General features: G+C 41.8%; 1 protein-coding gene across 2 annotated transcripts in view; it reads right to left on the bottom strand.

Annotated features, from left to right (window-relative positions):
• Positions 1–8017: 8017 nt before the first annotated feature.
• Positions 8018–21649, bottom strand: part of LOC135108118 (alpha-L-fucosidase-like) — a 114744-nt gene continuing 101112 nt past the window's right edge. For both annotated transcript variants that reach the window (XM_064018815.1, XM_064018814.1), the window contains exons 7-9: positions 9470–9632; positions 9146–9287; positions 8018–8546 (exon numbers count right to left, since the gene is read on the bottom strand). In XM_064018815.1, coding sequence (XP_063874885.1) covers positions 8439–8546; positions 9146–9287; positions 9470–9632 — 413 coding nt within the window. In that variant the 3' untranslated portion in view covers positions 8018–8438. The remainder of the gene's footprint in view (positions 8547–9145; positions 9288–9469; positions 9633–21649) is intronic.

The following is a 21649-nucleotide window of genomic DNA, read 5'->3' as shown; positions in this document are numbered from 1 at the left end:
ACCCCCTCCCCTTAGCAGCAGCGCAAAAAAAAAAGTGTTTGACGTACTTTCTCACAGTCAGTCACTACTTGGCGCTTGATAGGAGCAGACGTGATCTAATATTTGACGGAGACTAGGGAGGGATAATAGTTAGCCGGGTCGGTTGCCTTAAGGGGATAAGTGAGTCATTACCGGCCATACACCCTGGCCTACGTATATGGAATGTGTCTCCATAGTATATGGAGTCTCCATAGTAGTCTGCCAGTAAGGGTAGTTGTGTATTACACACACGATACCGAGAGAAGTGACTCCTCGGCTGTGCGACTGCATAGGTCAAGCTTGTGCAGTGAGCGGTGACTGACCCTCCTGTGTGTTCATGGGCTCTCTTTCATTGTAGTTTCTTGTGTCTCTTGTTATTGACCTTGTTTTGTTTTAAATGCTACTGCGGGCAGATTCAGTTCAGCCGCAGAGGACCTAAGTAATTAGCTGCAAAGTGAACTTTACTCCCTTCTCAGTTCCTGACAAGGCCTGCCGTCCAGGAGGCAGTAAATGGTACTACTCGGCTTGAGGTTATAACACTCTGTTGGGCAATGGGAAGACTGTCACGGACGGGGTCCAGTGGGGTATTACATCTCGACCGTATACATGTTATTGTATATGAACTGTTTTTCCTAGACGTGGTTGTCGATTCTTCCACAGCTGTAGGTGTTAAGCGTTGTTTGAGTATTTGTTTCCCATGTCTGTGGGTCGGTAAAACAGACTAGCGACCTCAAATTATTATGACCTGGAGTTACAACTGTTGTGAAGAGGGTGCAGGAGTCAAAAGGGACCCTGCACACCCATCTTTGAGCCCTGCACTGAGTCCATGCAGGAGGTGACTGAGTGAAACTAGTCCAGGTGCGGCAGCTTTGTGAAGAGGGCAGGGATTTTTGTTCATAACAGAAATTGGCGACCTCAGGAGGATCGCTGGGATCTTCACTGCCACTTGGGGAAAACATTCTGTTGTTTATTTCATTGTCTTGTGTGTGCCCACATGGAGGGCAAGGGAAGTTAGTCCTGCCCACAGTGTTGGTGGCTTCTTCCAGACCAAAGGTATGTCTGAGGAGATGAAATTTAAATTGGAAATGAGAAGAATGGAAATGGAGGAGGATAGAGCGAAAGAGGAAAGAGAGTTAAGAAGGCTCCAGTTGGAAGCAAAAACTGAAGAAAGGAGATTAAAGACTGAAGAGGCTAGAGAAGCAAGGAGCCTTGAGGCCGAGAAGATGGCTAGTATGCTTGAAGCCGAGAGGGAAGCTAAGAGGCTTGAGGCCGAGAAAGAGAAAGACCTGAAATAGCTAGAGGCAGATTAAGAGGAGAAGGCGAGAATGTATGAGAGGGAGGAGGTTGAGAAGAATAGGATATTTGAGTTGAAGACTAGGATTGAAATGAATTCACTTTATAGCTTGAAGAGAGGAGAAGGAGTTAAGGAAGATACAGTAGAAAGCCAGATAGTGAGGAGTTTGAAGTTGAATCCTGAGACTGATGAAAAGAAGGTGACGGAGTAGTTTAGGAGATTTGAAAAGAAAGCTTCAGAATTTGACTAGCCTCAGGAGAGATGGGTTGGCCTTGCTGCTAATATGTTGAAGGCTAAGGTCCTGGAGGTGTATGGTAGGATGTCAGTTAAGGATTTGGAACATTATGAGGAATTTAAGGCTGACATCCTGAGAGCGTATGAGCTGCGGCTGGAGGCATATAGGCTGCAGTTTCGCGGAGGGAAGAAGAGGCCCAGTGACTCATATCTTGAGTGTACTTGCCATCTGGAGGAAACATTTGAAAAGTGCATTGCTAGCGAGCAGGCCACCTCCTACCGTGAGTTAAAGGAACTCATGGTAATGGAACATTTTATTAATATGGCTGAGAAGGCGTTAATACCGCTACTCCTTGAGAAGCGGTTCAAAAGCCTTAAGGAGGCAGCAACGTGGGCAGATGACCATGTGTTGGCGCACCAGCCTGTGCAACGGTGGATTTGGTGGTACGTCTGGTGGGGCTAGTGATGCTGTGTCTGGCGACAGGTGCCAGTTTGTCTGGGATTCCACATTATAGTAGTGGCTCCAGTAATAAGTCCGGACGATTCAGCCCTGTAAGTAATAAGTCTCCACTTACGAGTAGACCGCGACGGAGACAGTTTGGGAGCATGCAACACAGAACTCCCCGTTATCGTGTGCACCCCACATGTTATTATTATAGAAGTACGGGACACTTCAAATTTAATTATCCCAAATTAATAACCGTCACAGCTTCCAATACGGCCTAGAAGCCGGTGGCCTTGATTGTGTCCCAGGGCCGGGACAGGTGGAGTGATGAGATCAGGGCAGTGTTTAGTCGGGAGGGTGGAAAGACCAGCGTGGCCGCTCCCTCATCTGTTTACCTCACCGTGATGCCGCCCTTTCTTGTATCGGGGCACTGTTGAAATTGATGTAGGTTACGTATCCCATTACAGTTATGAGAGACACAGCGGCACAGCAACGCTGTGCAGGAATGTGACTGGAAGGCGAGTTGCTTCCGGTCTGCCTGTGTGCTGCCGGGGAATTGGTGCCTCAGAGAGCTTCGCTACGGCAGAGATTAGGTTGTCATGGCAGCTAGTGACCGCGGAGGCGCGTGTGTCACTAGAGTAGTACCTGCCAGTGTCGGGGACTGATTTTCTTCTGGGAAATGACCTGGCAGGTGGAAGTGTCTGGGTACATATCCATTCCGCGGACGCTGATCCGGAAGGCTGCTGAGAGTGCTGACTCAGTTGTTATTCGCCCTAAGGCGAGGCGAGCAACCTGGCGTTGGGTGCCCACGGGATCTGTGACTCCAGGGATCGACTGCAATAAAGAAGGGCCACCACAAAAAGGAGCGCAGTGTTTGATGGCCTGTCTCACCCTGTGAAATCTCTCGGAAGTGATGCTCAGACTCAGTTGTCGCCTAGTGTTGAGGCTGTGGGTACTAAGTCCGCGCCCACAGTTGTGTCTAGTTTGTCAGGGGTCGCTGCCAAGGGCGGGGAGACTCCTGACTCTGCTAGGGAGGTGAGAGTTTCCTCCCTTGTAGGGTGCTCCGGAGGCGGGGAGCAGGCTGCTCCCCTGCCGGGAGCAAACACGGTGGGTGTTTGCTGAAGTGGTGAGCCACCAGTGTTCGCAGCTGCTGCAACAACTGTCAGTGTAGTTAAGGAGGGTTCTGTCCCTCATGTATGTGTTGCCCCACTACCTGCCAACGCAGGAGTGGATGGCAAGGAAGCCGATGGTCGGGCAGCGTATGTTGAGAGCAACGCTATTGTGAATAGCCGGCGGAGAAATGAGGACGGAGGTTTGTTGCTCCATTTTGATGTGCCATCCGCAGTTAAGGAGACATAGGTGCTGGAAGCACGTAGCGGTCTGTTCGGGGTAGCCACGTTCGTTGGGCGTAACCATGTAGATCAGGCTGGCAAACCTGATGACCTCTTGTCTTGGGTTTCTCTCACTTGTATTATGGCCGATATTGTTTCTCCCAGGATGGAGGCGATTTGTGATGTTACTTGCCCAATTCCTCCTTCCAGGGCAGGTTATGATGTATTTGACGTGAGCTTTGTTTGTCCAAGTTGTCAGAGATTACCAGGTGCTGGGCCCGAAAAGTGTAGTATGTGTTGATGGATGTCGGCTTCCTCGAAGCGACATGGTATCGGGTCTGATGAGAGAGGCTTGCACACGGGAGCAGTTGTTGGGACCAGTGGAGCTGGGGCCCAGTGTCATGTTGGCCAGGCTCATGTTGGAGCTGGGGTGTGTTGTTTTGTAACGGCCACATGTATGTATTTGGCTCCGTGTGCGGGGATGTGTATGCTGCGTCCTGGAAAGGAGCAACCATTAGCTCGCTGTGGCGATGCCTGTTTCATCAAGGGGCTGGCGGGAGGAATGAGGCGTAATAGTGTCGCTATGCCTGATGGTCGGAAGCAGACTTAGTTGTGTCACACCCGGGATGGAGTATATTGTTTAGTTGAGAGCGATCCAAGTGCGCCTCTGAGTTTTACCAAGGAAGTGGCATTTTTGTTTTACCAATTTTATGGGTGTGGGACGGGGGGTAATGGTGTGGGCAGTAAAGGCCCGAGTGACTGTTTTGTTTGGTTGGGAAGTATTTTGCTTGGCCCTGCCGTGATGTTGCGCCGAAACAACGGTCCCTGGTGGGTGCATTGTGTTGTGCAAGGATGAAGAAATGTCATTGTATGGTGACTCTGATGCTTGTACAGTATGAAGAAAATACAGAGGGAATACGTTGTGTAATAGAGAGAGGAGAGGTGAGAGTTGGCAGAAAAATAGAGAAGGCAGAGGACCGAGGAGACGACGGAGACAGAGGAAAGATTTACAGAGTCACAGGAAACGCTGGAGCAGCCATAGCTGTTGGAGGAAAAGAAATAACTAAAATGCCCTGCAGAAGAAAGCTTGCACACCAGTGGAGCCATGAAGACTACAGCTCCTGGAGTAGTACCAGAGACAGGTCTGGGAGGAGGAGTAGGAGAAGGAGGAGGAAAAAGAAACGGCAGTCCGAGTTGAAGGGCCTAATGGAAACCCTATTATTTCTAGTTGTGTATTAATTATTCATGTCAGTGCAGGGGGGTAATGGTGTGGGCATTTGATGTTTTGTGATGATTTAGCACCCCATGTTTGAATCTGTTGAAGTGCCCTACTAGTTAAGTGCTCATTCTGAATATATTCTTTCTTAAAACGTTCGTAAGCTTTTATATACCTTCCATTTCTTTTTTTTTTGTTTGTTTATGAGGGGCGTATGATATGCAGCTAGATAAAGCAACATAAAAAAAAAAGAAAAAGAACTTAGTAAGAATGATGAGAGCTAGAGTGCGAACGCCAGACGATTAAGTGTGTTCGTTTGCTGCCATAAACTTACCAAAAGAATTCCCGACCCCAGAGACTCTCCTTCCCTAATTAATTTACCCTAGTTCTACTTCTTACCATAAGAATTCCCGCGCCCAGATACTTTCCTTCCCCGATTAATTTACCCTATTTCTACTTGTTCAGTCAGTTTGAGTCTCGCATAGTTTACAGCAGAAGAATTGCCTTTGACCATGAAAGAATCAGAATTCATATAATCCCCCTTGCTTAATCAGTAGATTTTTTTTTATAAGTAAAGTGTCTTATTCAAGTAAATACCGCAGGTGGGGAGCGGTGTGTCTGTATGTGTGTGTCTCGCACCCCACCCACCTTTTCTTGTACCCCCTCCCCTTAGCAACAAAGCGGAAACTGTATGGCGCACTTTCTCACAGTCAGCCACTACTTGGCGCTTGGTAGGAGCAGACATACCGAGACGTGCTCTAATATTTGACAGAGACCAGGGAGGTATAATAGTTAGCCAGGTCAGTTGCCACAAGTGGATTAGTGAGTTATTACTGGCCGTACGCCCAGGCCTATTTATGTAGAATAGGAGTCTTCAGAGCAGTCTGCCAGTAAAGGTAATTGTATATTACACACACTATACCCAGGTAAATTACTTCTCAGCTGTGAGATTGTACGCATCGGGCTTGCGCAGTGAGCGGTGACTGACTTTCTTATGTGTTTGTGGGCACTCTTTCTTAGTAGTTTATTGTGTCTCTTGTTAGTGACCCTGTTTTGTCTTAAATGCTACTGGGGGCTGATTCAGTTCAGCCTCAGAGAACCTAAGTAATTAAATGCGTAGTGATCTTTACTCCCTCCTCAGGTCCTGACAAGGCCTGCTGTCCAGGAGGCAGTAAACGACAACATTCGGATTGAGTCTCTAACGCTCTGTTGGGTAGAGGGAGGACAGTCATGGAAGGCGGAAGTCCAATGGGGTATCATACCTCGACCATATACTTTATTATAAGTTAACTGTTTTTTCTAGACATGGTTGTCGATTCTTCCCCCATTTTTTTTTTTTTTTTTTATGTAGGAAGGACACTGGCCAAAGGCAACAAAATTCCAATAAAGAAAATATGCCCACTGAAATGCCAGTCCCATAAAAGGGTCGAAGGAGTGGTCAAAAATTGATGATTAAGTGTCTTGAAACCTCCCTCTTAAAGGAATTCAAGTCATAGGAAGGTGGAAATACAGAAGCAGGCAGGGAGTTCCAGAGTTTACCAGAGAAAGGGATGAATGATTGAGAATACTGGTTAACTCTTGCGTTAGAGAGGTGGACAGAATAGGGGTGAGAGAAAGAAGTTAGTCTTGTGCAGCGAGGCCGCAGGAGGAGGGGAGGCATGCAGTTAGCAAGATCAGAAGAGCAGTTAGCATGAAAATAGCGGTAGAAGACAGCTAGATATGCAGCATTGCGGCGGTGAGAGAGAGGCTGAAGACAGTCAGTTAGAGGAGAGGAGTTGATGAGACGTAAAGCTTTTGATTCCACCCTGTCTAGAAGAGCAGTATGAGTGGAACCCCTCCGGACATGTGAAGCATACTCCATACATGGACGGATAAGGCCCTTGTTAGCAGCTGGGGGGGTGAGAAAAACTGGCGGAGACGTCTCAGAACGCCTAACTTCATAGAAGCTGTTTTAGCTAGAGATGAGATGTGAAGTTTCCAGTTCGGATTATAAGTAAAAGACAGACCGAGGATGTTCAGTGTAGAAGAGGGGGACAGTTGAGTGTCATTGAAGAAGAGGTGACAGTTGTCTGGAAGGTTGTGTCGAGTTGATAGATGGAGGAATTGAGTTTTTGAGGCATTGAACAATATCAAGTTTGCTCTGCAAACTTGATATTTTAGAAAGATCAGAAATCAAGCGTTCTGTGGCTTCCCTGCGTGAAATGCTTACCTCCTGAATGGTTGGACGTCTATGGAAAGACGTGGAAAAGTGCAGCAATGGAACGGTCAGAAAGGAAACTTGAGATTAAGTTACAGAGAGAAGGATAAAAACCGTAGGAGGGTAGTTTGGAAATCAAAGTTTTGTGCAAAGCTTTAAATATGTCCAAGGCAACAGCAAAAGTTTCACCAAAATCTCTAAAAGAGGATGACCAAGACTCAGTAAGGAAAGCCAGAAGATCACCAGTAGAGCGGCCTTGACGTAACCCATACTGGCGATCAGATAGATGGTTGTGAAGTGATAGATGTTTAAGAATCTTGCTGTTGAGGATAGATTCAAAAACTTTAGATAGGCAGGAAATTAAAGCAATAGGACGGTAGTTTGAGAGATTAGAACGGTCACCTTTTTTTAGGAACAGGCTGAATGTAGGCAAACTTCCAGCAAGAAGGAAAGGTAGATGTTGACAGAAAGAGCTGAAAGAGTTTGACTAGGCACGGAGGCACAGTTTCGGAGAACAATTGGAGGAACCCCATCAGGTCCATAAGCCTTAGGCCAAGCCTTAGGGTTACCCTTAGGCTAAGCCTTAGGCTTAGCATAAGCCAAGGGTTTAAGCCACATCACTGTGAAGAATTTTAATAGGTGGCATGAAGTAGTCAGAGGGTGGAGGAGAGGGAGGAACAAGCCCAGAATCGTCCAAGGTAGAGTTTTTAGCAAAGGTTTGAGCGAACAGTTCAGCTTTAGAAATAGATGTGATAGCAGTGGTGCCATCTGGTTGAAATAGAGGAGGGAAAGAAGAAGAAGCAAAGTTTTTTGGGCCAAAAGTCACGAGGTGAGTTAGATTTTGAAAGGTTTTGATATTTTCTGTTAATGAAGGAGTTTTTGGCTAGTTGGAGAACAGACTTAAAGTGTTACGTGTTAAGTGTTGTTTGAGTATTTCCAATGTCTGTGAGTAGATAAAACAGACTGGCGACTTCAAATTAGTGTGACTTAGAGATACAACTGTTGTGAATAGGGTGCAGGAGTCACAAGGGACTCTGAACACACAGGATGTGGCTCAAGGAAGCTAGTCCAGGTGCGGCAGCTTTGTAAAGGGGCAGGGATTTGTGGTCGCAACAAAATATATATATATATATATATATATATATATATATATATATATATATATATATATATATATATATATATATATATATATATATATATATATATATATATATATATATATATATATATATATATATACACGCACACACTCTTACACACCAACAGATTAATGATACACTTTTTTTTATACTGCAATACCACTTTATTTACACATTTATTTACTTTTGTTTATACAATATTAGTTGTTTATATCAGTGTGTAAGCAATTAAAATTTTAGTTTTTTTTTTTTTTTATTTTCACTAAAAGCCAGCAAACACTGAAATCGTTTGCAGCGATTATATAGATAACTGTGTTGCTACTATAGATTACCATAATGATATTGATAAAAAAAAAAAAATAAATAAGTAAATAAATAAAAAAAATATAATAATAATGATAATAATAATAATAATAATAATAATAATAATAATAATAATAATAATAATATTATTATTATTATTACTATTATTATCATTATCATAATTATTATTATTATGCAGTCATATAAAAGACACGAGGTACGTGCAAGCACTCGATGTCAATTATCGGCTGTAATCGGTTAAATGGGGGTCACTCCTGTCATGGCCAACACCCACACCCACTGACCGGTCACCTCAGACATAGGCGGAAAAGTCACCACCACTCCAGAGGAACCCAGAGGATGAAACTGCAACCAGAAAAATAAATTTTAGTTCATGTTTAATTATGGAATTCTTAAAATATTTCTTAAAATCTTTTTCAAGTAATTTTTAGTGAATATTATTCTTTTTTTTTCTCATTATTTTTAATAATTGTTTTTTACTATCCTTTGAGGAATGGCATCTTCAGTGGCTTCTCCCAGCTTTTTTTTTTTAACTCCGTTACACTTGGTCAGGATTCCATACATTAAAAAAAAAAAAATAATAATAATAATAATAATGAAATAAGATAAATAAATAAATAAAATAATGTCCAGTTCTTGTGATTTCAGTTAATACAATAATTTCCTTCTAGATACTATTATATATATATATATATATATATATATATATATATATATATATATATATATATATATATATATATATATATATATATATATATATATATATATATATATATATATATACGAGTATATATATATATGTACACACACAATTAGAAGGGTTTCGTAAATGGCCCTGCTTTACAGTGGGACCAGTTTTGCAAAATCTTCCTGTGGCTAAGGAAAGAATAAAGAAAATCAAGAACAGCATATTGAATAGTTACGACGAGCAAAGAGCGTACCGGTAGTGGAGCAGGCCTAGAAGCATGACCCAGCATATAAATAACGGTAGTGTTCGTAGTCACCACTGATCCCAACGTAAGCTCGTTTTTTTCTGGCCATGTCAACACCATGCTGTATACAACATCGCCTTTGCTTGTATACCTGATAAAGGAATATTTATAAGATAGTACATAGCAAGTAAAGCTGTTTAGAAAAGATCTGCTATTATTGTGCTGTTTAAGAGGAGAAATGTTCTTAGGTACAGTATAATAGAATATTTTGCGTAAATCGTTTCATCGTAATAAAAACAAATGAAATAAAATAAAATAAAATAAAAGTCTCACCAGACTCCGGCTGTCATACTGTCATTTTGATGTTTCCAAGGAACAGAGTCGTATACTGAGTCCCCATTTACGTCCAACCAAAACCCCATCTGCCTGAGGCGCTCCTCCATAATTGGTGGTATGCGCCCATCGTGGGTAGGGCCAACGTTGACCAGAAGATTTCCTAATGATAGGGAAAGAAAAAGAAAAAGAAATTAAAACTTGAATGTGTGTGTGTGTGTGTGTCTTAGGTATGTTGGAGTTGAGATGTAGCAATAGGGATCACATATAGATGGATGTATAAACATTAACATCGTACATTTTGTTTCCTCTAGAACATAAATAATATCAATATATTCTGATATATTCGTGATTCGTTCATACAAATAACCAGATTCAAGGATTTTTATTTTTACTTATTCATTTTTTTTTTATGTAAGAAAAGCACTTACCTGGAACAACAAAAAGTGAAAAAAAGACCGTTACAACGTAAAAACAGAAAAGATCTTCCAAATTTCGAAAATTGTCTTGAAGTGTTTTCATACGGTTAACATGATCAAAATAGGAGTTAGCGTCAAAGGAGCGATAGAAGGTAACAAGACATGCATCATTCTGGCAAAAAGAGAGGCTGAAGACAGTCAGATAGAGGTAGGTAGTTGGTGAGATGAGATGCTTTTGATTTCACCATCTCCAAGAAAGCAGTATTTGTGAAAGCTTCTCCCGGTTTCCCTCCCCACCCCACCTTCCTAACATGAAGTGGAAGCGTTCTTCATTTATGGACGGATAAGGCCCTGTACAGAGTAAGCTTCTTTTTTTTTTTTTTTTTTGAGAGGGCGAAAAACAAAACTGGTGTAGATTGGTATGGGCGTCACATTATTTTTAATCAAGATCACAAGACAATGCCTAGAAATTCTGGACATGTGTATACGAAACAGTGTACTGCAGGTATATACTCTCTCTCTCTCTCTCTCTCTCTCTCTCTCTCTCTCTCTCTCTCTCTCTCTCTCTCTCTCTCTCTCTCTCTCTCTCTCTCTCTCTGTATATATATATATATATATATATATATATATATATATATATATATATATATATATATATATATATATATATATATATATATATATATATATATATATATATATATATATATATATATATATATATATATATACATCGATTATCTTCTAAACCAAACTTCTTGTCCTATCCACTCTTACGCTGATGATACTACCCTGCACTTATCCACGTCTTTTCACAGATGTCCAACCCTTCAAGAAGTAAACCATTGACGCAGGAAAGGAACAGAACGCCTGACTTCTGATCTCTCTAAAATTTCTGATTAGGGCAGAGCAAACATGGTATTGTTCAATGCAAGGTGGGTTGGCGGTTCGTCACCTCCCCTCCCCCCCCGCCGTTATTTCTATCCCTCTCTTCTCCATCGTCATGTGATCGAGTTGGCAGGCGCGTCTGCCTTTCTGTGCGACTCGTGGAAAGTCTGTACAAGAGAGTCTAGACAAAGGCGCACTTAAGAGTTATATATATATTGTTACAACCACAGACTTTTGCCCCTCTCACGGTTGCCTTTATTTCGGCTGACCTTCCTAAGTTACCACCTATGTACCTTAGTGCAGGGCCCAGTTATGGGGTCACAAGGTCCTTCTTGTCTCTTGCACCTTTTACACAACGTCATAACACCAGGTTCCGGGCCCCTTTTCAGCTGCCACTATCTGGGATCAGCCTCCTTACCTTGCCACTTCTACACAATGTAGTGCAGAGCTAAGATTCACCTCGACACGGTCCTTCTGAATTCCTTTGGTGAACTACACAAATTGGGCTGTCAACCTGTTTCACCCACCTACAGGCATGGGAATATTATTACTGCCATATCGCTGAACTCGCTCAGAAAGAATCGCCAGCTACGGTCTAGAAACAGACAGTTACAACGAGCGAGAAATACATATAAGGAATATAATGTTCTATTCAAACAAGACAATATCCATCCACCTCCGTAGAACACTATCTCCCTCTGCTATGCAATATTATTTTTAACTTCCTATGAGACAGGCCCTAACCCCCTCACAGAAATGACACGGCCCGGGGAAGAAGAATACTTTACTACACAGTAACTTACTTATAACCCTCTTTGTCCAGGCCCTTTAAAAGAAACCTGGATCACAGTAGTATATAACAACACAACAAATACACAAACAAGCTCCCCACACCAGCAGTGACCGCTCACAGACACGCCAAATACAGTAAAATCCCTCTCATCCGGCATTCGAGTATCCGGCAGCTTCAAGTATCCGGCACATTTTTCCCCGAGCCTTAAAATCAATAAAAAAATCAATGTGTACTCATAAAATCGATTAAAATTCCCGCGCGAGACATATTTTGTCCCCTCGCCACCAGAGCGCACTGCTTCGCGCCACCCGCGGCCCACTGCACTGTGTTTACTCAGTGACTCAGTCCCGCATGTGCACTCTTTATCGCCTGACGCCTTCATCATGCCTAAAGTTGTAGAAAAGAGGAAGCGTGTTGTGCTTACACTTAAGCAGCTGATCCGATCAGCTGCTGATTAAGATCAGCTGATCTTTGTTATGGTAAGATGCGTGAGTGTAGGGTGGTGATTGTGGACATAATTTCACTTCTATTCAAGTATCCGTCAATATTCAAGTATCCGGCATGTCGGCGGTCCCGTTGATGCCGGATAAGAGGGATTTTACTGTACTCGGCTGTGCAGTCGAGGAGCCGTGGTAAACTGACGAGGCACAACTATTATAGGCAGTCTTTCGATAAGAACTATTTCTTACCTATCATCAGCAGGGGCTTATTGCTTCACTAGTAAATAAGATTATATGACTCTAATCTCCCTCTAAGCTTATAACGCACAAATTCTCCAAGCCTCGCCCTGCCTCGCAAAGCATTTCTACCTCTCTCATCAGCTGACCCACAACTGGCAGCGACTCAAGATGTGGGTGGGGGGTCATAATGACAACGTAAAGGGAGCGGGGTTGCGGGGTTGAGGAACGGGGGGGGGGAGGTAGCACACCACCTGCTTGCGCTCTCATCTCGTGCTGATGGGTAACGCAAATAAATCAGTTGTCTTCAGAAAATAATTATTAGTAAACTATGGGGGCTGGATACCCCGATACTTTATAGGCAAGGGGGGACTTTTTCTCTAACTATTGGGTGGAACTTATTACGAAAGGACAACGGGAAATATGGAAAATTAATCGAGGATAAGGGATGGTTATACGCGGACGGTTTTGCTGTAAACGCATACTAGTGGTAGGCAGCTATCGTACATATGACGTCTCCATCACTCGTCCCCGTTAACCTTTCTTCTATCTTCCATTTTCTGTCTCCTTCTTACTTCCTCTTGTCATATCTTTCCTTTCACTTCTTTTCTTTGATACTTATGCCTCACATAACAATATTATGCTTAATGTGGGTTTTTGCGGTATAACGCCTTTTTTTTTATCATTATCATTATGTTCCATGTAAGGCCCTGAGGAAGGCCAGAACCTGAAGGAAACCTGATATTTGAGAGAGAGCCTTCATGGTTCAGCTTATGGCAACTCCTGTGAAGGCTACTCATCTAATAGGAGACGATTCCGTGAACAGTATTGCATTTTTGTCTCGTTGTATCTAACTGGGAGCTGGCTCCGTCCTCTCCCCCTTTTCTTGGTTGGATGCAGTCTCTTGTAATACTATAGTGGATGTCTGCGTGATGTGTGCTTTTCTGATGTTACTAGTGTCCAATTTTGCGGTTGTGCTTGCCTGGAATCAGTGTATTATCTCATAACTTACGCTAGGCTACAGTTGTCCACATTCTTCCCAGATTTACACCACTTTTATAGAAGGTGGGGTCTGTCTTCTGGAAGAAAGTCGATGCATCATAGTCTGGGAAGACTTTATTATATTTTATTGGACATGGGCAGTCCGTTACTGTGGGTGTTTGTCCAGCGAAGTATTATACCTCGACCTGTGTGCGTACATTGATTATACTGTCCCCTAAAACGTGGACTATTGATTCTTTCCAGCAAGGAGGGTTAAGTTAACGTTCATTATATTTCTTTCTCGGTCGGTGAGTGAAACTGAATGGCGACGTCAGAGATTTGATAGTTGTAGACGACCAGCAAGGATCTGGATTCGTCGTATTTATGCCCTGCACTCATGTAGGAGGTGGCTTAGGGAGGCTGACTCAAATTAGTGGCAGTCATGAGAGGGGCTGAACTTGATCGTAATAATATATATATATATATATATATATATATATATATATATATATATATATATATATATATATATATATATATATATATATATATATATATATATATATATATATACTCGTATATATATTTTTTTTTTTTTTTTTTTTTTTTTTACGACCACAAATCCCGTCCCTTACACGGCTGCCTGTATCTCGCCGAGTCCCCAAAAGTTACCACTCAGATAACTTTGTGCACTACTCACTTAGGGGTTGCAAAGTCCTTCTGGTCTCTTGCACCCTCTAAAAAAACGGTCATAACACCATGTTCCCCCCCTTTGCCTTTGGCTGCCTGTATCTCGCCTCAGCCTCCCCAATCTACTTCTTATGTGGATTGGTGCGAGGTCACAATCACCTCCACAGGGTCCTTCTGGCCTCCTATAGTGAATTAACGCAACTGAGGATGACAGCCTGTTTCACCTTTTATAAGCAAAGAAGTACCACAACGATAAAGTCATTCCAACGGCTGAAAAAAAAAAAAAATATTGATAGCTAAGTTATCGGAGGCACAGCTACAAGAAGCGAAAAAAAAAAAAATAAATAAATAAATATATATATATATATATATATATATATATATATATATATATATATATATATATATATATATATATATATATATATATATATATATATATATATATATATATATATATATATATATATATATATATATATATATATATATATATATATATATATATATATATATATATATATATATATATATATATATATATATATATATATATATATATATATATATATATATATATATATACTATAATATTCTATGAAATATCGCCCCCACAAATAACATGACAAAAATCCAACCGCATCCATAGGATATTATTTCCCCTTCTGCTGCGCAACACAATCTGCGGCTTCTCAGAAAGCGAACCACAGCCACTCAGGGCCGGCTGAGCTTGAAGAAAAAGCAGACACCACTGCACCGCAGAGACACAGGTATCCTCTGAGTCTAGAGTCCTTAAAAGAACGCTGGAACCTGATAACATTTAACAAGACAAGGAAATATTACAGACACCGAACAAGCACCCCACAGACAAAAGAGAGAGGATCCACTGACGGCTCTTCGACACCAAATACCCGACCCACACAATCGAGGGGCCGATGTGGTCTAGATTTCATCTCATGAGGGACATCACTCACAGGCAGGCTTTTAGAAGTACCTATTTCCCCACCTACTATCAGCAGGGGCTTACTGCTTTAACTAGACAAATATTATTATATGAAACTAAACGTCCTTCAAACTTATATAACACGAATTCCTCAAGCCTCGCCCTGCCACAAGACACATGTCTCCTCCGCCAGTCAACTGGACAACTGCTGAGTAAGAAGGAGGCAGCATCATTCTGCCCACCCGGCGCCTCTCACCAGGCTGGGGGAGGAAGTCACATGACAAAGTAGGAGAAGGGGTGGGGGAAAGGGGCGGTAGCACTCCACCCACTAATTCACTCTCTTCTTGTGCTGTTAACCAGCGCAAATAAAGCAGTTGTCTTTCAAAAATAATTATGATTAACCTGTAATGGTTGGATGCATACTGATTACTCTATAATGAAGGGGAAGTCTTCAGCTAAACAATATGTGGGACCGATTAAGATAGAACAAAAGGAAATAAGGAAAATGAAATGAGGAAGAGGGTTTTTACAGTAAATATATCCCAACTATTTGCCAGTATTACGTCCCCGCGATACTACGCCTCCTCTGTCCGCTAGGAACCTGACTGGCGTAGGAAACGGTTCCACTCTGCTGCGATAAAGAACGGATAAAGGGGAGGGATGGGTGGGTGACTCATCGTCGCCAGCTTTGTTCCACTCCTCACTAGCATCGCTCCGCAGAAATTTATCTTTCCAGTCTTTATCATGGTCTAAACATAAGGCAATAAACATATTTTTTCAAGGTTTGATGATGCCTCTCCAAGGTCACTTGTGACTGAGGATGGTAGGCACTGAAGGGAACAAACATACTTAATCTCCCACTCATTCGTGTTTTGAGCAAACAATCTAGAAAATACATTGGCTTCTTGGTCTGATTACACCTCGGAAAGCAGTCCAAAATGAGTAAAGAAACTTAATAAGGCCTTAACCACCATCTTGAAATGGGTGCTCAAGAGAGATATGGCTTCAGATACCCTGCTGTGACATTCATCACGGTCAGCAGGTATTTATAGCCAGTTCTAGATTGATTCGGCTTGCTCACAGGTGTGGCAGCTTCCAAGTACAGTAGCAACACTACCAGCCATGCTAGGCCACAAGAAATTTATCCGCAGTCTCTCCATTGTTTTACTAATTTCAAGCTGACCCGCCACTAGACATTCATGTGCCAGCAGCACCACTGCTGCTCTAAACTTCGAAGGCGCTATAACTTGCAGTAAGTCTCCTCTGTTCGCCTATTTCCACGGACAATATAAAGTTTTATTCAACAATACAAGCTCTTCCTGATATTCAACCTGTTTACTGAGCTCACACACCTTGGGGTAAACTCCCCATCTCTCTGCTGCTCCTTAATCATTTAAAGAACATAAGAAATAAGGGAAACTGTAAGAAGCCATCAGGCCTATACGTGACAGTCCCTGTATGAAATATGCCTATCTATTTCCACCTATCATCCCCTCCCATAAATTTATCTAATCTTCTCTTAAAGCTCCCTAATGACTTAGCACTAACATTATGATTACTGAATCCATTCCATTCATCTACCACTCTATCTGAGAACCAATTCCTTCCTATCTCTTTTTTTAGCCTAAATTTTTCAAGCTTGAACTCGTTATTTCTTCTTTTGTCCTGGTTGATGATCCTAAGGATTTTGCTTACGTCCCTCTTGTTATAACCCTTATACCATTTAAAAACTTCTATCAGGCCCCTCTTAACATACGTCTCTCTAAAGAATGCAAATTTAGCAGCTTCGATCTCGCTTCATAAGAAATACTCCTCATCCCTGTATCCTATTAGTCATTCCCTTTTGTACTGATTCCAAAACACCTATATTCTTCCTGTAATATGGGAGCCAGAACTGCACAGCGTAGTCTAGATGAGATCTAACTTGTGCCAAATATAACTTTAATATTACTTCGGGACCTCAACTTTTACCAATCCTAAAAAATGAATCCTAATACCCTATTTGCCCTGTTTCTGGCCACTGTACATTCCTCTCTTAGACGGAGTTCAGAGCTAACTATAACTTCCAAATCCTTTTTCGTACCCTGAACCTATGAGAGTTTCGTTGTTTGTTGTGTACCTACTGTGTGGGTTTCCTCTACCTACGCTAACTATTTTTCATTTGCTGATATTAAATCACATTTGCCATCTGTCTGTCCATTCGTTCATCTTATTTAAATCTGCCTGCAAGGCGGTGACATCCGATTCAGACTTAATTAATCTACCTACCTTCGTGTCATCAGCAAATTTACTAACACCACTACTAATTCCACTATCAAATCATTGATATATATTACAAAAAACAATGGCCCTAATACTAATCCTTGGGGCACCCTACAAATTACTTGACCACACTCGGATTTATAACCGTTTGTTACAGCTCTCTGTCGCCTATCACTTAGCTACAACCTTATCCAGTCTAACACCTTCCCATCTATCCTGTGCGTCCTAACCTTTCTCAGTAGCCTCTGATGGGTTACCTTGTCAGACGCTTTACAAAATTCCAGTTATAGGATGGCATAACTATCACCATTATGTGTCACCTCGTAAACCTTACTGTAAAAACTTAAATTTGTCAGGCAAAACTTCCCCTTCGTGAAGCCATGTTGTGACTAATTTATCAAGTTATGTTTGTCTAAATGTTCTCTAATGTTTTCACTATTATTTACTCCATTATTTTACCTACAACAGAAGTTAAGCTGACAGGTCTATAATTAGACGTTAAAGTTTTATCTCTTTTCTTAAAGATGGGTATTAGATTCGCCTGCCTCCACATTACTGGTATCTCAACTGACTCAAGTGATTTCCTAAAGACAGAAACTAACGGTTCACTAATAATTTCTTTGCATTCCTAAAGTACTCTAGGATATATTTCATCTGGTCCTGGTGGCTTAAACGTTTTCCTGTTCTACTTTCTCTTTAGTTATGGTAATATCTGTTAGCTTTTGCTCTAAACATCTGCTCACTGTTTTGCATTTCCTGCATGTTTTCCTCGGTGAAGACAGTTAAAAGTACTCATTCAGAATTTCACTAATCTTTTCCCCAGAACTAACCAGCTCCCCATCTGGTGTCTTTAATGGACCTATTGTTTCTCTATTCTTCGTCTTATATACTTGATAAAATCCCTTGGTGTTCGTCTTCGCCCGGCTGGCTACCTTTAATTCATAATTGTTTTTAGCTTTCTTCGTTAACCTCCTGATTGTTCTAACTAATTCATTATAATGTGGCTTTAAAACTTCTTCGCCTGCTTTTAATCTCTTATATATAATTATTTTTCGCCCTATATAGGGTTTTAACCTAACAGTCATCCATTTAGGTTCATTCTTCTGTGATCTTATTGCTCTATAAGGGATGTTTGCGAACTGTCATGTATGTAATTTATCAACGAAATAGTTGTACAACTCTTCTACATTTACTTCCCATAATCATTTAATCTCGGCCCCATCCATCCTCTTCTACTGCCCTCGACCTCACCTCGCCCATCTCACCATGACCTGACCTTCTAACATACACAAATCTTCCCTTCTCTCACTCCTCCGACCCCACCGTACCCTTCCCCCCTCCTCCTGCTCCTCACCCTCACACCTCACCTCACCTCCCTCACCCTGCCTTATCTCTCTCAATTCTGTCTTGGACCTTACCTCCCCCTGCGTCCGTTGGTAGTCAACTCCTTGGAGGTACCTTTTTAATCCCTCAAAATGTGCCCTCCTAAGATCAGGTATTTTACCAATGTTTTTACTTCTAAAAGTTTTCTCCCATTCTAATTTGTACCTGATTTCACAATGGTCGCTGTTAGCTAGCCGTCCTCCAACCTCTACCTGCTAGAATATTTTTCCCCCATTGTGGGGTTCTAAGATTACTTGTTAAAAAAAAATAAAATAAAATATCCTGAATTACCACAAGAAATTCTTCTGCTTCACTGTTACCCACCATCAGGCACCAGTCGATATTCCTAAAATTAAAATCTCCTACCACACATACCCGATTGTACCTGCCTGCTCTATTTGTTTCCTGATATATTGAGATTTTGATTCCCTTTATACTGTTTGGTGCCCTGTACACTAATTCCATTATACAATTGATAAAACCAGACGACTACAACAAACAAACGACTCAGCAACACAAGGGGCCATGTCTACACTAGACAGCTGTAGCGTCAGTTCATTTCTCACTAAACACGTGTTTTTTTTTATTTTTTTTATATGAGAAACACCGGCCAAGGGCAACAAAAATCCAATAAAAAAGAAAAAGCCTACTGAGATGCCAGTCCATAAAAGGGTCCAAAGCGTAGTCAAAAATTGAAGGATAAGGGTCTTGAAACCTCCCTTTTGAAGAAATTCAAGTCATAGGAAGGTGGAAATACAGAAGCAGGCAGGAAGTTCCAGAGCTTACCAGAGAAAGGGATGAATGATTGAGAATACTGATTAACTCATTAGAGTTAATCATTAACTGCATTAGAGAGGTGGACAGAATAGGGGTGAGAGAAAGAAGAAAGTCTTGTGTAGGGAGGTCGCAGGAGGAGGGGAGGCATGCAGTTAGCAAGATCAGAAGAGCAGTTAGTATTAAAATAATGGTAGAAGATGGCTACAGATGCAACATTGCGGAGATAAGAGAGAGGCTGAAGTTGATGAGACGAAAAGCTCTTGATTCCACCCTGTCTAGAAGAGCGGTATGAGTGGAACCCCCAGACATGTGAAGCATACTCCATACAGACGGATAAGGCCTTTGTACAGAGTTAGCAGCTGGGGGGTGAGAAAAACTGGCGGAGACCGTCTCAGAACACCTAACTTCATAGAAACTGTTTTAGCTAGAGGTGAGATGTGAAGTTTCCAATTCAGATTATAAGTAAAGAACAGCCCGAGGATGTTCAGTGTAGAAGAGGGGATGCAACTGTCAATGAAGAAGAGGGTATAGTTGTCTGAAAGGTTGTGTTGAGTTGATAGATAGAGGAAGTGAGTTTTTGAGGCATTAAACAATACTAAGTTTGCTCTGCCCCAATCAGAGATTATAGAAAGATTAGAAGTCAGGGGTTCTGTGGCTTCCCTGCGTGAAATGTTTACTTCCTGAAGGGTTGGACGTCTATGAAAATAGGTGGAAAAGTGCAGGGTGGTATCATCAGCGTAGGAGTAGATAGGACAAGAAGTTTCGTTTAGAAGGCCATTGGTGAATAGTAAGAAAAGAGTGGGTGATAAGACAGAACCCTGAGGAACACCACTGTAATAGATTTAGGAGAATAACAGTGACCGTTTACCACAGTAGCAATAAAACGGTTATCCAACTAGCCAAAAACTCCTTCATTAACAGAAAGTGTCACAACTTTTCAAGATCTAACTCCCCTCGTGACTTATGGCATCTAGCCAAAAATATCTCCAATAACTTTGCTTCTTCTTCTTTCCCTCCTTTATTTCAACCAGATGGCACCACTGCTATCACATCTATTTCTAAAGCTGAACTCTTCGCTCAAACCTTTGCTAAAAACTCTACCTTGGACGGTTCTGGGCTTGTTCCTCCCTCTCCTCCACCCTCTGACTACTTCATGCCACCTATTAAAATTCTTCGCAATGATGTTTTCCATGCCCTCTCTGGCCTAAACCCTCGGAAGGCTTATGGACCTGATGGGGTCCCTCCTATTGTTCTCCGAAACTGTGCCTCCGTGTTTGCACCTTGCCTAGTCAAACTCTTTCAGCTCTGTCTGTTAACATCTACCTTTCCTTCTTGTTGGAAGTTTGCCTACATTCAGCCTGTTCCTAAAAAAGGTGACCGTTCTAATCCCTCAAACTACCGTCCTATTGCTTTAATTTCCTGCCTATCTAAAGTTTTTGAATTTATCCTCAACAGGAAGATTCGTAAACATCTATCACTTCACAGCCTTTTATCTGATCACCAGTATGGGTTCCGTCAAGGCCGCTCTACTGGTGATCTTCTGGCTTTCCTTACTGAGTCTTGGTCATCCTCTTTTAGAGATTTTGGTGAAACTTTTGCTGTTGCCTTGGACATATAAAAAGCTTTTGGTAGAGTCTGGCACAAGGCTTCGATTTCCAAACTACCCTCCTACGACTTCTATCCTTCTCTCTGTAACTTCATCTCAAGTTTCCTTTCTGACCGTTCTATTGCTGTTGTGGTAGACTGTCACTGTTCTTCTCCTAAATCTATTAACAATGGTGTTCCTCAGGGTTCTGTTCTGTCACCCACTCTCTTCTTATTATTCATCAAAATACCTTCTCAGGTCCCCCCAACTAGCAGAGGCAAAGCGCCAGAGGCACCTTCGGTTAGGGGGATCCTGAGGAGGGATTGGAGCGATAGGACAAGATACAGATATGAGATTGTTGTCGGGAGAGCCCAACGGAGAAGAGAGGGTGACAGGGTAAGCACTTCCTTGCAGCACGCTATCTTCAAGTGCGCGAACTCCTGACAGACCGCCACCAACCCGTACCCGTAAAAAACGACGATATAAAAAATGTATAAAAATAGAGAGTCGGCCACGGAGACCAAACTCGAACAGACTAAGTAGAATGCCATGACGTCAGGTTGTGTCATAAGCTTTCTCTAAACCAAAAAAAGGCTGTGACATGGTGATGCTTATTAACAAATACCACACAAAATGAATATTCCAGAGACAATAGATCATCAGTTGCAGACCTCATTTTTTTTTTCTAAAAATGTACTGAATAGGTGACAGATAATTCCCTTTCTCCAAGTATCACATACGGTCGACATTTACCATTTTTTCTAGCAACTTACAAATACATG

The sequence above is a fragment of the Scylla paramamosain genome, chromosome 16 (genome assembly GCF_035594125.1).
Source record: "Scylla paramamosain isolate STU-SP2022 chromosome 16, ASM3559412v1, whole genome shotgun sequence".
NCBI lineage: Eukaryota > Metazoa > Arthropoda > Malacostraca > Decapoda > Portunidae > Scylla > Scylla paramamosain.
The sequence above is the reverse complement of the archived record's forward strand: the minus strand, read 5'-3'. Positions and strand labels throughout refer to the sequence as shown.